This window comes from Panicum hallii, chromosome 3 (genome assembly GCF_002211085.1).
Source record: "Panicum hallii strain FIL2 chromosome 3, PHallii_v3.1, whole genome shotgun sequence".
In the NCBI taxonomy this organism is placed as follows: Eukaryota; Viridiplantae; Streptophyta; class Magnoliopsida; order Poales; family Poaceae; genus Panicum; species Panicum hallii.
The window spans coordinates 64,166,343-64,179,295 of record NC_038044.1 but is presented as its reverse complement, the minus strand read 5'-3'; the positions used below and the strand labels follow the sequence as shown (position 1 = coordinate 64,179,295).

The following is a 12,953-nucleotide window of genomic DNA, read 5'->3' as shown; positions in this document are numbered from 1 at the left end:
TATGGCACTACGCTGAAATGCTTTCACCTAAGTTTATAGCTAGCTTAACAGAACTCAATCATAACTTCTTGCACATCCAGCTCTCGATCATAAAAGTTACCTCGATCAGTTAAAAGAACACAAAAGCTACAATCTCTTAAGCTCTCATAACAAATGAAAGAAATGATGCAAACAATGTCAGATCGAGAAAGAGACATAGAGTGGTTATACTAGAATAATTCCCCTCCTCCACAACCAACCAACATTCAATAATCCGCATATGCCAATACGGTCGCATAAGAATTCGGGAACACATTTAAATATATACTGGTGTTCCAAATGGCAGTGACGAATATCCGCGACGTTTACTAAGGAGGAGAGACAATATAAGCTAAGGTTGGATCCCCTCTGTTTATCAGTGCAATTTGGCACTGAAAAGACAATAATAGTGAAGCATGGGGAAAGCATTATCTCGTCTGATTCTGGTTCTGGTGGCTGTCCCTGCAGGCTGCAAGGCGGATCATGATTTTGTGTCAGGTTTGCGCGGTTCAGTCAAAAAATATATATTTGGATTTGGATATTAACAAGACTGCATGCCTAGTTTTATCGTAGGCTGTTTCGTCCCTGTCAGTTTTCAGGTCTGAAATAGACATACCATTCTGATATATATTGAGCTATAACTGTTTGTATGTGAGTGTGTGTCTGTGATTTGACTTGGATAGTTGCACTCGCAAAACTTAAAATTTATTTTGAGTTATAATGGCCAGGCCATTTCATCCAACTGAACTGGAACGGATAATTAGGCCACAAATAAATTAACTGTTGATTGCATGTATGAATGAAAGTACAACAATTAATGGTATATCTAATTAATGAGGTATCTTTTGACAATTGCAGACGGCGAGTACATCATGGTAAAACGTAAGCCCAAGCCTTCTGTCGAGTCCACAAAGCGCACCTCAACTCATGCTTAATAAAGTCTTTAACTGTAGTGTGTTTTTTTGCAAATTTCAGGTAGCACATTTGCTGTCCTGATAGTTTTCGCATTACTGGTGGTTGGCTTCGCCATTGCGATCACCAAATACCTAAGGAACAAGACCAAAGCCAATGAGGCTACTGCAGAGTCACTGAAATCATCATCTCAAGGTAGATAGATATAATCCTCCACATGTGAACATATATATCTAATTCCATCACCTGAACGAAAAACTTACTGCATTTAATGATTATTCATGGTTTGTTTGATTGATCAACCCTACCACAAGGCAACAGGGTGCATGTGGAGGTGACCAGTAGGTGGTCGGGCTTGTACAGGTTCACCAAGGAGGAGATTGAGAGAGCGATCAATTATGCGAACAGCAGGATCTACCTTGGCTCTGGTAGCGCAGGCCAGGTGTACCAGGGCGTGTTACCAAGCGGTCAGCTTGTCGCGATCAAGCACATCCACAAGACCGCGATGTCGGGATCCTTCGTGAGGGAGGTGGAGCAGCTGTCCAAGGTGAGGCATCCCAACCTGGTGTGCCTCTTTGGGTACTGTGATCAGGAGGGAGATCAGTACCTGGTGTATGAGTACTGTGCCAATGGGAACTTGGCCCAGAACCTACTGAGTAAGAGCGATAGATTCAGCTTTGAGATTATCTAGTAGCTCGGTTTATTAATTCTGAGCTTACTACAACTACTAACGTTCTTTTCTTGATTGGCAGGAAGTGACTCTGTTCTACCATGGGAAGCAAGGGTGAAGATCCTTAGGGATTGTGCATCCGTCCTGAGGTTCCTTCACACACACCCTGATGGTTGTATTGTCCATAGAGACATCAAGGTGAGAACGTTGATTGAAATTTGCAGGTATAACAACGTGAGATTGCTTCTGAACCATAACATGCTCTTGCCTTTTGGAGCTCTTTACATACTATGACCTGATATTCTGTTCGGATTGTTCCAGCTCACAAACATCTTGCTGACAGAGAATAAGGTGCCAAAGCTATCCGATTTTGGGTTGGCCAAAATGCTGGAAATGGAGGAGACCAAGGTGTTCACAGATGTAAGGGGAACCATTGGGTATATGGATCCCGAGTACATCACACACTCCAAGCTCACTTGTTCCAGTGACATATACAGCTTTGGTGTGGTTGCGCTGCAGCTTCTGTCAGGGAGGAAGGTCATAGAACTCGACATTGTTGCACGTGATTCTCTTACAAAGAAGGTAACTTCTGTTAGTCGAAATGTTCTTCGAAATTCATATATTCTTCTAAACGAGTACACGCACGGAACCTTACCCCTGTGAGTACTTCCAAGAGACTAAGCCGGCAGATCTCGAGATTGATGAAGTCACCACATACGTCTTGATGTCAGTAGACACTTGCCTACCACTGAATGAATAATGTCGGTTACATCCTAAAATAAATTTAGGAAAATATGAGCACCCATGCCTAGTCGAGGACTCAAACAAAGCTAGGTAGGTTTCACCACAAGAACCTTTACCAACTGAGCTACTTAATTTATATTATGATAACATGAACTCTCTTTTATCTTTTCTTTGGTTAATTTTCATTTCTTTATTGTGATTGCCATATATTTGAAGGCCAAGGATGTCGTCAATGGGAAAAAACCACTGGAAGAATTCATAGACCCACGTGTTAGGAATGAAGTTATCATAGAAGATTTCGTGTTGATATTGGAAATTGCAGTCCTTTGTGTGGCCAGTTCAAGCACAGGGCGTCCCACAATAAAGGATGTGTTCGAGGAGATGGACAAAGCTCAGAGAAATACAACCATAAAGGTTAGAATTTCAATATAACAAAGTGCTATTTTGCACCTTCTAAGTAATTTATTTTTCTAGTTTACGCATGACCTGTGGTAGATCAATACTGTGACAAATGTATTCTTTTTCACAAATTTCTTTAAAGCAAAATTTCTTTGGAACAACATTTCGCGATTTGGAATAGACGATTTTCACATGATTCCTATAGGAAATACACTAGCTATTTTAGTATTTCCTACAAAATTCATGCACTCTCATTGCACAACCTTAATATATATTGTTTTGTGCAGACTAAGGCAAGGAAGGAGATGACTGCGGCAAATCTGGACGTTCCATATGCTAAAGTGCTGGATGTATAGATCACATTTCACCTTCATATGTCCTTTAACTTTTCACATGGCTGAAAGGAAGATGCACCATGGTCGAAAGATTTTACGAAGTAGTGACTTATACCGGCTGCAATACTAGCTAGTTGAAGTGGTTGTACAATAGTGACCGCTGTAGCTGCAACACTAGTGGTTCCACAAAGCATCAGCCCTTTATAGGTGCATGTTAATATAATACTTAAAAGGTAATGTAAACACTTAAAAGAAGTCAAAGAACCTAGAAGTAAAAATGCAGTCAGAATTTGGGCTATGGATGTATGGCATGGTGTTACCTTCAAGGTTGGGGCTCCTCTCACTTGTTTGGCAGCAGAAATCTTGAGTATTTATAGTCATGAATGTCTTACGCGAAAGAAACATAGGCCTGTACGACCTAGGGTTGATGCGACGACGAGCGGTGCTTCTCGGTCTCCTCCTCGCATGTATTCTTCTATCTTCTGAGATACCAGCTTTCAAGTCGGTTGGAATCAAAAGAGTCCTGATGGACCCTCGTTGGGCTAAGATCACTTGAATTCTTGAATATAAATGTATTGTAACACCTTAATTTTTAAATTAAAAATCTAAATAATTTTTGCTAGATTTTTTTAGGATCCATTAGGTTTTATTCCATCATTTTGATCTTAGAGCATTTACCGTAAATTAATGGCAATTTACTATAAGGAAGTATAGTTTTTGTGCATTTCATGCCCCATTACATTATTTTATTGCTTGTCTTCCATTTAAATTTAAATTAAAATTTATTTGAATGCAATTCTTTTTCTCCCTCTTTTTCTAATTGAACCTGACCCCCTCCCTCTTTTTCTTTTTCCCTTCCTCTTTTTCCCCTTTCAGCCCAGCCCAAGCCGGCCTTTCTTCCCCTTCTCTTTTTTTCTCGTGCGGCCCAGCCCAGCCCGTCTCTCCTTTCTCCTCCGCGCGGCCCAGTAGCCGCTGGCTCTTTTCCCTCTCTCCCCCGCGCGCGGCTCAGCTTTCCCGGCCCAGTCTCTCCGCTCAGCCCGTCTCCTCTCCTCTCCCTCCTTCTCTCGCTGACAGGCGGGGCCCACCCGTGAGGGTCATCCCCGACCTCCGGCGCAAGTCCGGCTCGGACTCACACCCGAGTCCGGCGTGGACGCCCGCCGCGCGGAGTCCCGGGCCTACATGCCTAGGTGCCTGGCCGCCCTATTTAAAGTGCTCCATGCCCTAGCTCCTCCCCCAAGCCGCAGCCGCCGCCTTCGCTGAAATCCTAAGCACTCGAGCCCTTCCGCCGCCGCCATTGCCACCGTGCTTCGGCCGCTCGCCGCTCCGCCGCTCCCCACCGTCGAGCAAACACTCCAAGAGCTTCGCGTTGCGGTGAGAATGCTCGCCCGCCGCTTCTTCCCCTCTTCCCCGCCTTCCCGTGCTCGCAATTAGGTCGTCGTCGTCCCGAGCCGCCCTTCATCGCCGGCCGCCGTCTTCGGCCACTTCCGCCGCCTCCCAAGCCTCTAGATGGGTTTCCCATACCGTCCGCAACCTTCCAATGCAAACCGCGCTCAAAACCGAGGCCGGAAGACAGCACATTTTCTTTGGTTTATAAGTAGACCTGACGCCTGTCCAAACATTTGAAGAATATCTGCCACCACCTGCACCTCATCTTTCAATGGGTTCAGAAACACTGCAGCGTCATCTGCATAAAGACTTGCCCTCAGCTTCATCACGCCGCCCCCCCCCCCCCCCCCCAATGGGCGTCAGGAGTCCTTCACTGGTCGCAATGTCAAACAACCTTTGCAGGGGCTCCATGGCTATGATGAACAGCAAGGGAGATAAAGGGTCTCCCTGTCGCAGCCCCGTGTAGTGTCTGAACCACTTTCCTTTCGTACCATTCAGCAAAACAGATGTGGAACTGGAAGCCAAAAGTGCTGGTACCCAAGCTCTCCATTTTGATGGGAACCCAAACTGCTCATGCACCTCCATTAGGGAATCCCACCGCCCACTATCAAAGGCTTTTGCAGTATCTAACTTCAAAAACAGCCCCGGTTGCTTTCTTCTTTGCAGATCTCTGATTAAATTTTGTGTGTACCAATGCAAACACCTCCTCTTTAAATTGAAAGGTGTGCTTTATTTTATTGCCAATAAAAAAGACAACCATGAAACCATCGTGCGGTACTGCTGGATAAAGAGGTTGCTGCGTTGGCCTTTTTCAGAGCAGACGTAACAAAAAAGGTGAACTATGAGTGAGGAATTCAGATATATATGATTTCCTTCTTTCTGTCTCATTTGCTGATGAGTGGACTAGACGGAAATACACATGCTTTGGAATAATCAAAGCATCTCATACCATCGCATCCCATTCCCATGTATTTGTTTTTCGGGTATAAAACCAACTCACTCAACGCACCTAACACACATCTAAACTAGCTAGCACTACTATATGTATGAAAGGGTCGTTACATTCATCTCGAAAATTTGTTTTCTGAGTCGTTAGATATGTCGAATATCTCCAGGGATAAAAAAAAATGTATCTTGTCTCTCATCCCATGGTTCTTAGTTGATCGTGTAAGTAATAATTTTTTTTACATTTTTACGAACAGTAAAAGATAAGCCTCACAAAATAAGACCATGCAACTTACAATCCGGAGTTACTCTCAGGATTAAGATGCAAACACCGGTACTTGAGGACTCTAGACTACGTGGATAGGTTATTCTCTCCCATGTGTTCGATTATTGCGTAGGAAATGCATATGATGTCAGCAAAAGAAACGCTAGCAAGTTCCTATACTTGTACAAGAAAAAAAGTTCGGTATATCATGGTTTTTCCTCCCTTTTTTTTTTACAATTGATGGAGCCATGTTACGCATGCTACTTGTTCTCACAATGGAGAACCAACCAGATCACAGGATGCCAGCTCTTTCGGAAGCTATCTAGCCAATCATCATCTGATTAACTTGCCATCACATGGATAACCTGTTGAGATGACACCTTCTCAACATATGGAGTACTCTTCGGATCAGGTCGGGAAGAAGCGCAACAGGTCAGAGTTGAGATAATCTGACGATCCAGCTAAGAAGCACAGTGGGTCTTTTAATCAGATTAAGGAATTTTGGTCTTTCGACGAAGATAATTACTAGCAAGCATGGAGAATGGAGACCCTGATCCAGAGATCAGAGTTAAAGACAAATCAAATTAAGCAGCTTTCAGTGGTCACAAGACAAATCAGAGTTGAAGGTTAACCCGGCGCTGCAAGTTCCAATGAACATCTTTTCCTAGTTTACACTAAAGCAAAACCATCATCCCCTGTAGAGGCTGCTGAACAAGACCCTCTCTAGTTCCAAAATGGGCGAGACGAGGTTGCTTAAGAGATGAGACATCCCATGGCACCGGAAAATGGAATGGCTCCAATTGTATTAAGCTAGCTTAAGAGATGAGACATCCCAAGATCCTCAGTCTGTAATGTTCTATGGTACACAGATACCGGTAACCAATACATTTGATTATAATATGGGCATTCCAGAGTTTTGAAATGCGAACACAAGTTTCTCAAAATTTGGAGATTATGCCACAGCTGGGGCTTGCTGTGTCTGGGGAAAAAAACTCTCACAAAAGCCTGCACGGTTTAACAGCAGAGAGCCTGTCAGCCACTTGCATTGTAATTTTCAAGGACATGTTCTTGCAGATATGCCAGCTAAGCGATAATACTTGAGTCTGACGAAATGAATTAAGACAATAGCAAAACAAATAACAGCTCACCTGACACGATTTTTATCATCGCAGAACAAAGGAGTTGATGACTGATAATCGTCTGTCCCAAAGTATCTGTCTCCAAACTCACCCATTCCAGGGATCACACGGAAATCGTCGTTTAGACCAAACTCAATCTCCGATGTCACGATCTTCACTCTTGGGAATCTCTTGCTCACCACATGCACTCCTTGGGGAGCCTGGGATAGCAGCAAAAAAATTCCAGTTATGAGTTTTATGGTTTTCACCACTGCATCCGAAGGTAATGCCTCAGTAAGCATGTCACCATGTGTAACAGTGATGAGAAACTAAATTTGATAACTTCACTGAAAAGGATATATTCTCAGTAACACTAGTAGTTGCAGTTACCAAATTGCTTCAGTGATATAACGACAATGAACATTAAGTCACAGTTTTCCTATATGTTAATAAAAGAAAAATGCTCAGCACTTTAGACAAATGCTCAGCACTAAAGAGATGAGAAACACACTTTTTCCTATATGTTAATAAAAGAAAAATGCTCAGCACTTTAGACAACTTACTGAAATAAGATTGAGGAATATAATATTTGCTTCCTGTACACCCTTCTTCAATAGAAGAGATATGGCTTGAACTGCTGAATTTCCTGATGAACATGATTAAATGAGATGACATTAATATCCAATAGTTCATGTTACCCCTCAATCTCAAAAAAACATAAAACCTACAAGTAAATTTAAGATAACACAAGTAATTTTATGCCATTTGCTAATACTAAAAAAAAAACTCGGCCTGCGGGGGGAAGAAACCCCCGAGCATTGAATAAGAGAAGACCTCCATAACTGCTATAGAGAACTTGAGATATTTATATAGGGAAATTATGCCTTTTACTTTTTAATAGAGAGCATTGAAGTGCCTCCTGTGTCCCGTCTACGTGCTCGAGCCTAACTAAGTATAAAGGCTGCTCCAGGAAAAAAAAACTTAAGGTCAGTGAAGATTTGAGCCCAAGTATTGGCTGACTACAGCTCAGCTGGAGCTCAAATAGCTTGAGCTCTTCAAACAGCCTCAGTAGCAAGCACTGGTGGGTGCTCGCTGCAACGACTTCCATACAAGGATTGCTTTGTTTACAGATTGACCCCATTGACAAATGGGTTCCGCAGTTAAATCATACAGGCTTAGATGAGATCTAATAAAATTAGGGAGGTAGAAACATTCTGCAGAAATGTTCTATTGTTAAGCTAAGCCTGCTTTTAGAAATGCCTTCGTGAGAAGGTCTTCTACCTTAATTCACAATGCCTTCGGGGAGGTCTTACCCCGGCAGGTCGAGTTTTTTTTTTTAAGCTAAGCTGCTTTTAGAAGTGTTATTTTTGTGTTACTAGTGTCAGCATAATTTCAGAAGCTGCTGCAGGGTCTTAAAATATTCTTTAATTTTATGCCGCTCAATATATTGAAATCACTGTCAGGAGAAGGTATACACTGAGAACCACATCACAGATTGATGAAACAGTATGAAATTTATAATTTGCTAATCAACACAAAGTTTATTATAAAAAGAAAACTCAACAGCATCATATTAGTTTAATGGCTTCTAAACATGAAAAATACGGGCAAAGGGATGCATTGACAGAATGGTACTCATGAGCATAGAGGGGAGCAGGCAGTTGAGATTTTTATAATTTTGGTCCCATGAAACGTAGTGTAGTCCAGTGCGTAGGTATATAGGAAGGAACAACAAACCTGTTCCCAGTATGGGGTCCAAAAGCAGAACATGCCTATTTGCAATATCTTTGGGTAAATTTTGATAGATGAGCTGCAAAGAGATTTAGATCTCAGTAATTTGACTCAACCTAACACATGCGGCCAAAGTCGAGTAAACCAGACCTGTTGCCCATTGTCTCCTTCCCTATGAATAAGAATCTTCCCAATCTTTATACCTTTACAACAAGCCCGTAGTGCATTCTCCATGCTTTCGCCACTGGAAAGCAATTGTAGCACATCATTAGCAAAATGCAATACAGATGCCTTACCATGAGCTAAATTTTAGTGCGTGAGTGGTTCACCTAAACATTTTTATAGATAATGCATCTATATTGTATTTGTAGGAAGAATATCATACAGTACACATAAATGAGACTGAAACGATGCTCAGCACTACCAATAGAATCTGTGAAGTGCTGTTGTATCAATTTTGCACAGGCTGTCTAGGGCATACTATCAGCATAATGATATCACTGGGATACTATCATGGTATAAAAAAAATAGGGAAGTTGTGTTGCGTGAGTGCCAATCGTTAGCTCAATTAGAGCCTCAGAAAGCATACATGGGAAATATTTTAGAAAAAGTCGGTACCTTCTAATCACTGAGATACCACACAATCTTTTGGAGAACTCCACACCAGTGTAAACAGATCCTGAATGCATAAAAAAGTGCATCATGGAAAATAAATAAAGCACTGACCATAAACTTAAAGAGTACAAGCACATTTAACTCCTTTAAATCAGTTTGTTACAAGAAAAAGGAATTGAGGATTATTGAGAAAGATAATCACTGTCCCCCAATAACTATAAAAATAAAATCTACTATTTGTACCAACTGTGGACCAAATAATGGCGGTACTCTGGCCATGCCAGTTTGGACCAGTAAAAATATAGGTTCGGGAACTTTCCAATTAACTTAAGTATTATGTTCAAAATCCTAAGGAAATGATCAATGTTTTTTGCCTGTGTGCAAGGTATGGAAATAGCTAATAAGGGACAAATCATATTAAAGAAAGAAATAGGATGATAACAGTGGTGTGATGCAATGATTTTGTCAGATTTAAGAACCATGTAAGCTAAACATGTTATCCCATCGCATTTGAAGAGGTATCTCATACGCACTACAAGAGCACAAGGAACTAACCACTGTGCAATACTACTTACCAGTCGGAGTGATGACTTGCTTTTCCTGGAACGGAAGATGACCAAGACCATGCTCGACAACCTATTTTCCACAAGGAAATTCAAGCTACCATGCGAAACAATATAAAAGAAAACTCATCAATACATGTATATATACTGACCAATCGAATCAGCCGATCAGCATAAAATATGAAATCATGTGTTGCTGTGGCAGCATCCCTTATAATTGTGTGCATGCCTCGTATCTGAAAGAAAGCAGCATGAACAGGCCAACAGTTATAAAAACGAAAGGTAGTGAAAGAATTGCATATTTCATTCAATTTACTACAGTGAATCAAACAACAGGCAGCTTTTATAAAAATAGAAAATATATGTGAACATCAGGTACCTGATAAGTAGTCTGAATTACATACAAATTGGGGTGTACTTTACAAAGATCATGTTGTCCAAGTTTAGTCCGTATATGCTGAACAATTAGGTCAATTGCCACATCATTATCTCCACCTCGTGGGATGATAATATCAGCGTATTTCTTCGTTGGGAGGATGAAATCTTCAAAAGCAGGCTTAACAAACTTTGAGTACTGCAGACAAGGAGTGGCATTCAATGATAAGATTAGCAAAATTGTCGATAAGAGTGTACATAACAGGTACTCTAATCTAGGAATCAATGAACAAAACAAAAGCATTTTAGATGAAGAGGGTGTAAATGTTGTTAGATGTAATTGGGGGGAAGTTGCAATAGAGGAAGCTGTGTAACCTGATCTAACACAGTTTTGATATCTCTACCCTTCTCAATAGTATCACGACGGATCCTCCTTGTTAACCGTACATCAGCATCTGAGAAATCAATAGAAATGAATGTAACAAAAAGCTATACACTCATATGAAACAGATTGGTGCATATTGAAATCCTAGAGTCTACTAACAGGCAATACTATGTTCAACATGTGGCACTGACTGAAACAAAAGTATGAAAACAAATCAGTAGGAACATGACAAACAAATGAGAATTCTTACTGCTATGTCAGCAAGGTTGTTACCAAATCCTATGTGAACAGTGTATCAAATAAGCATGCATGAATCAGAATAAAATAATTCGTTGAAATTAACTTTGTAAATGAAATAATTCATAGAATAAGTTTTTATTTCAACAAAACAGATAAAAATGAATTTCCAGAATATCGATTAGCAAGAGAGGGACAGAAAAATATCATCAGCTTATAATGCAAATAATGATACCTGTATCAACGAAGATCTTCATATTCATCAAATCCCGGAGGCGGGAATCATGAAAAACTAGAATACCTTCTAAAATAATGACATCCGAAGGATTAACCTGGCAGCAATCGTAAAATTAGGGGTGCTTGTAAAAATCAAGTATAACAAAAAATGAATAAGTAAGGTGAAGAGATCAACGGAAACCTATCTCTTTTTGCCAAAAAAAAAAAGGTACGGAATTGACATGAAGAAATAAGGTGTTGGCTAAATAGTGCCAGGTAACACTATAAACTCTTTCAACAATAATAGTTTTCAAGTAAGCTGTACTTGGCAGAATTCAGAAATTGAAAATTCTTCAGCACAATGTGCAGATATTGATTGGCAATTTAAATCTGTATATTATGAGTTTTATAGAACTCAGGACTATGAAGCCATCAGTTTACCAGGTGGGGTGGATTACAAATAGCACTAATCTTAAAGGGTAGTACCTTTCTTGCATTCGGGACACTCTTGTATGTCTTGAAGTTGTAATTAGGAATGTCGACAGCTTTGCCACGCTTCAAGTTTTTCATGCACGAGAGAAGTAACTCTGTATCGAATGCATCTGAAATTGGAACGGAAACAGCAGAACAATCAGTGAAGGATCTCTTAGGACCAGGACAATAAATTCTTGTGAAAGGGTGGATTCGACCTGGATGATCAAAGTTATAATCATGAACATGGATTAGCTCCTGATCAGTCAGTCCATAGTAAAAGGACTCCTGCAAATATATTGGAGAGACAGTCTCATTGCTCATATAAGATTGCAAATATATTAGTGAGAATAGTGTCACAATAATTTAGCATTGAGGGATACAGTCCGTTTTCAAGCAAGATATCATACTAGGTTGGTCAGTAATGCTGAACTTGTATTATTAGTATAATGCACGTATATATGCCACAAGATGGGAGGTTAGATCAGAGAACATAGCAAAATCAGTAATGCACCAACCTGTGTAACAACAACCACGCGCTGATCACGCAGCTGGTCGATGATCATTTTGCATACGGTAGTTTTGCCTGAAGACGCGCCCCCAGCAACACCTGCACCCAAAGCCGCATTAGAGCGTGCTGCATTCAGGGGCAACCAGCTACACTATTGGCGTGTCCTGTTGAATTATTATGACACAGCAAAAAAAAATCAAAAAAGCAATCAAGTATACTAACCAATAACAAAGGGCTCCTGGTGGCCATTCTCCAGGCCTGACGTCGTCGGCTGTTCCTCGGCGGACATGGAACCTTGGATGTTGAGCTCGTCCAAACGGAGTGCGGAGTAATGGACCCCCGCGGCAGCGGCATCAAGCACTTGGTCCACCGATTTGGAACCCATATACCTAGTGATTTCACCAGGGGCGTGTCAGGCCACTCCGCGAACGTGCTCGACGGCAGAAGAAAGAATTGGGTTTAGGGATCACCCTAATGGCGAAGGAAAGATTCAATTTTTTATCGAGAGCAAGAGGAGAATCTCCATCAACGGAAGCAGAGGCAAGCTAGGATCTTGTTTCTTACCGACGCCGCCTAGGAGGAGGAGGAGGAGCGGAGAGGAGGGAGAGGGGTGGCGTAGCAGCCGCGGCGGAGGGACGGGCGGATCTAGATCGGGGAAGGGGGAGGTGGAGGCGTGCTCGGCGCGGCGGGCGGTGGAGAGAGGCGAGGGATCCGCTTCTACTTGACAATAATTAGGGAAAGCCAATGAATGAAATACGGGACACCAAAGAATGCCTCTAAAATGCACTTCCATATAAATGGGCTTTCCTTTCCGTCTTGGCCTGCCTGCCTACAAAACTTTTCTTGGGCCCTAGAAAATCAATTATAGTGCATGGTAGTCCCTCAAAAAGAGAAAGAAAAACTACACTAGCAATTCTTTTATCTATACTGTAGATGCAATGATTAAAGTAGGAAGAGATAATTACCTGATTTGGAATCTTCAGGGATTTTCAAAGGCGCTACTTTTACATCAAAGACTCCTTTTACCCCAGGGACTATTTTGACATTAGAAAACATG

The 12,953-nt window shown here is 41.4% G+C and overlaps 2 protein-coding genes across 3 annotated transcripts; one reads left to right on the top strand and one right to left on the bottom strand.

The window, feature by feature from the left end:
• The first annotated feature begins 434 nt into the window (after window positions 1-434).
• On the top strand, window positions 435-3,099 carry LOC112884121 (probable serine/threonine-protein kinase PBL28). The gene is made up of 8 exons (XM_025949454.1): window positions 435-516; window positions 877-900; window positions 994-1,125; window positions 1,245-1,586; window positions 1,683-1,798; window positions 1,922-2,182; window positions 2,561-2,758; window positions 3,031-3,099. Exons 1-8 carry the CDS (start codon window positions 435-437, stop codon window positions 3,097-3,099), a joined length of 1,224 nt encoding a protein of 407 aa, XP_025805239.1.
• A 3,174-nt stretch (window positions 3,100-6,273) lies between these two features.
• LOC112887014 (uridine kinase-like protein 3) lies at window positions 6,274-12,672 on the bottom strand. Of its 2 annotated transcripts, none has more exons than XM_025953085.1 (16): window positions 12,461-12,672; window positions 12,119-12,367; window positions 11,904-11,995; window positions 11,604-11,673; window positions 11,401-11,516; window positions 10,934-11,030; window positions 10,452-10,531; window positions 10,081-10,275; window positions 9,854-9,937; window positions 9,714-9,774; window positions 9,142-9,202; window positions 8,674-8,767; window positions 8,530-8,602; window positions 7,356-7,438; window positions 6,823-7,013; window positions 6,274-6,679 (listed from the first exon to the last, which is right to left on the bottom strand). In XM_025953085.1, the coding sequence occupies exons 2-16, from the start codon at window positions 12,279-12,281 to the stop codon at window positions 6,670-6,672; spliced, it is 1,470 nt and encodes a 489-aa protein (XP_025808870.1). In that variant the 5' UTR covers window positions 12,282-12,367; window positions 12,461-12,672; the 3' UTR covers window positions 6,274-6,669. The 2 variants fall into 2 exon arrangements, with proteins under 2 accessions (XP_025808870.1, XP_025808869.1); XM_025953084.1 differs by having other exon boundaries at window positions 12,119-12,285; window positions 12,461-12,671.
• Window positions 12,673-12,953: the final 281 nt, after the last annotated feature.

Bases quoted from the DNA above. Each gene is read 5' to 3' on its own strand.
- LOC112887014 (XM_025953085.1), bottom strand. From the start codon at position 12,281: ATGGGTTCCAAATCGGTGGACCAAGTGCTTGATGCCGCTGCCGCGGGG. The intron at 11,996-12,118 runs GTTAGTATACTT...CTTTGGGTGCAG, and splicing joins CCAGGAGCCCTTTGTTATTG to GTGTTGCTGGGGGCGCGTCT. The intron at 9,938-10,080 runs GTACCTGATGTT...GCTTTCTTTCAG, and splicing joins TAATTCAGACTACTTATCAG to ATACGAGGCATGCACACAAT.
- LOC112884121 (XM_025949454.1), top strand. From the start codon at position 435: ATGGGGAAAGCATTATCTCGTCTGATTCTGGTTCTGGTGGCTGTCCCT. The intron at 517-876 runs GTTTGCGCGGTT...TGACAATTGCAG, and splicing joins GGATCATGATTTTGTGTCAG to ACGGCGAGTACATCATGGTA. The intron at 1,126-1,244 runs GTAGATAGATAT...CCCTACCACAAG, and splicing joins ACTGAAATCATCATCTCAAG to GCAACAGGGTGCATGTGGAG.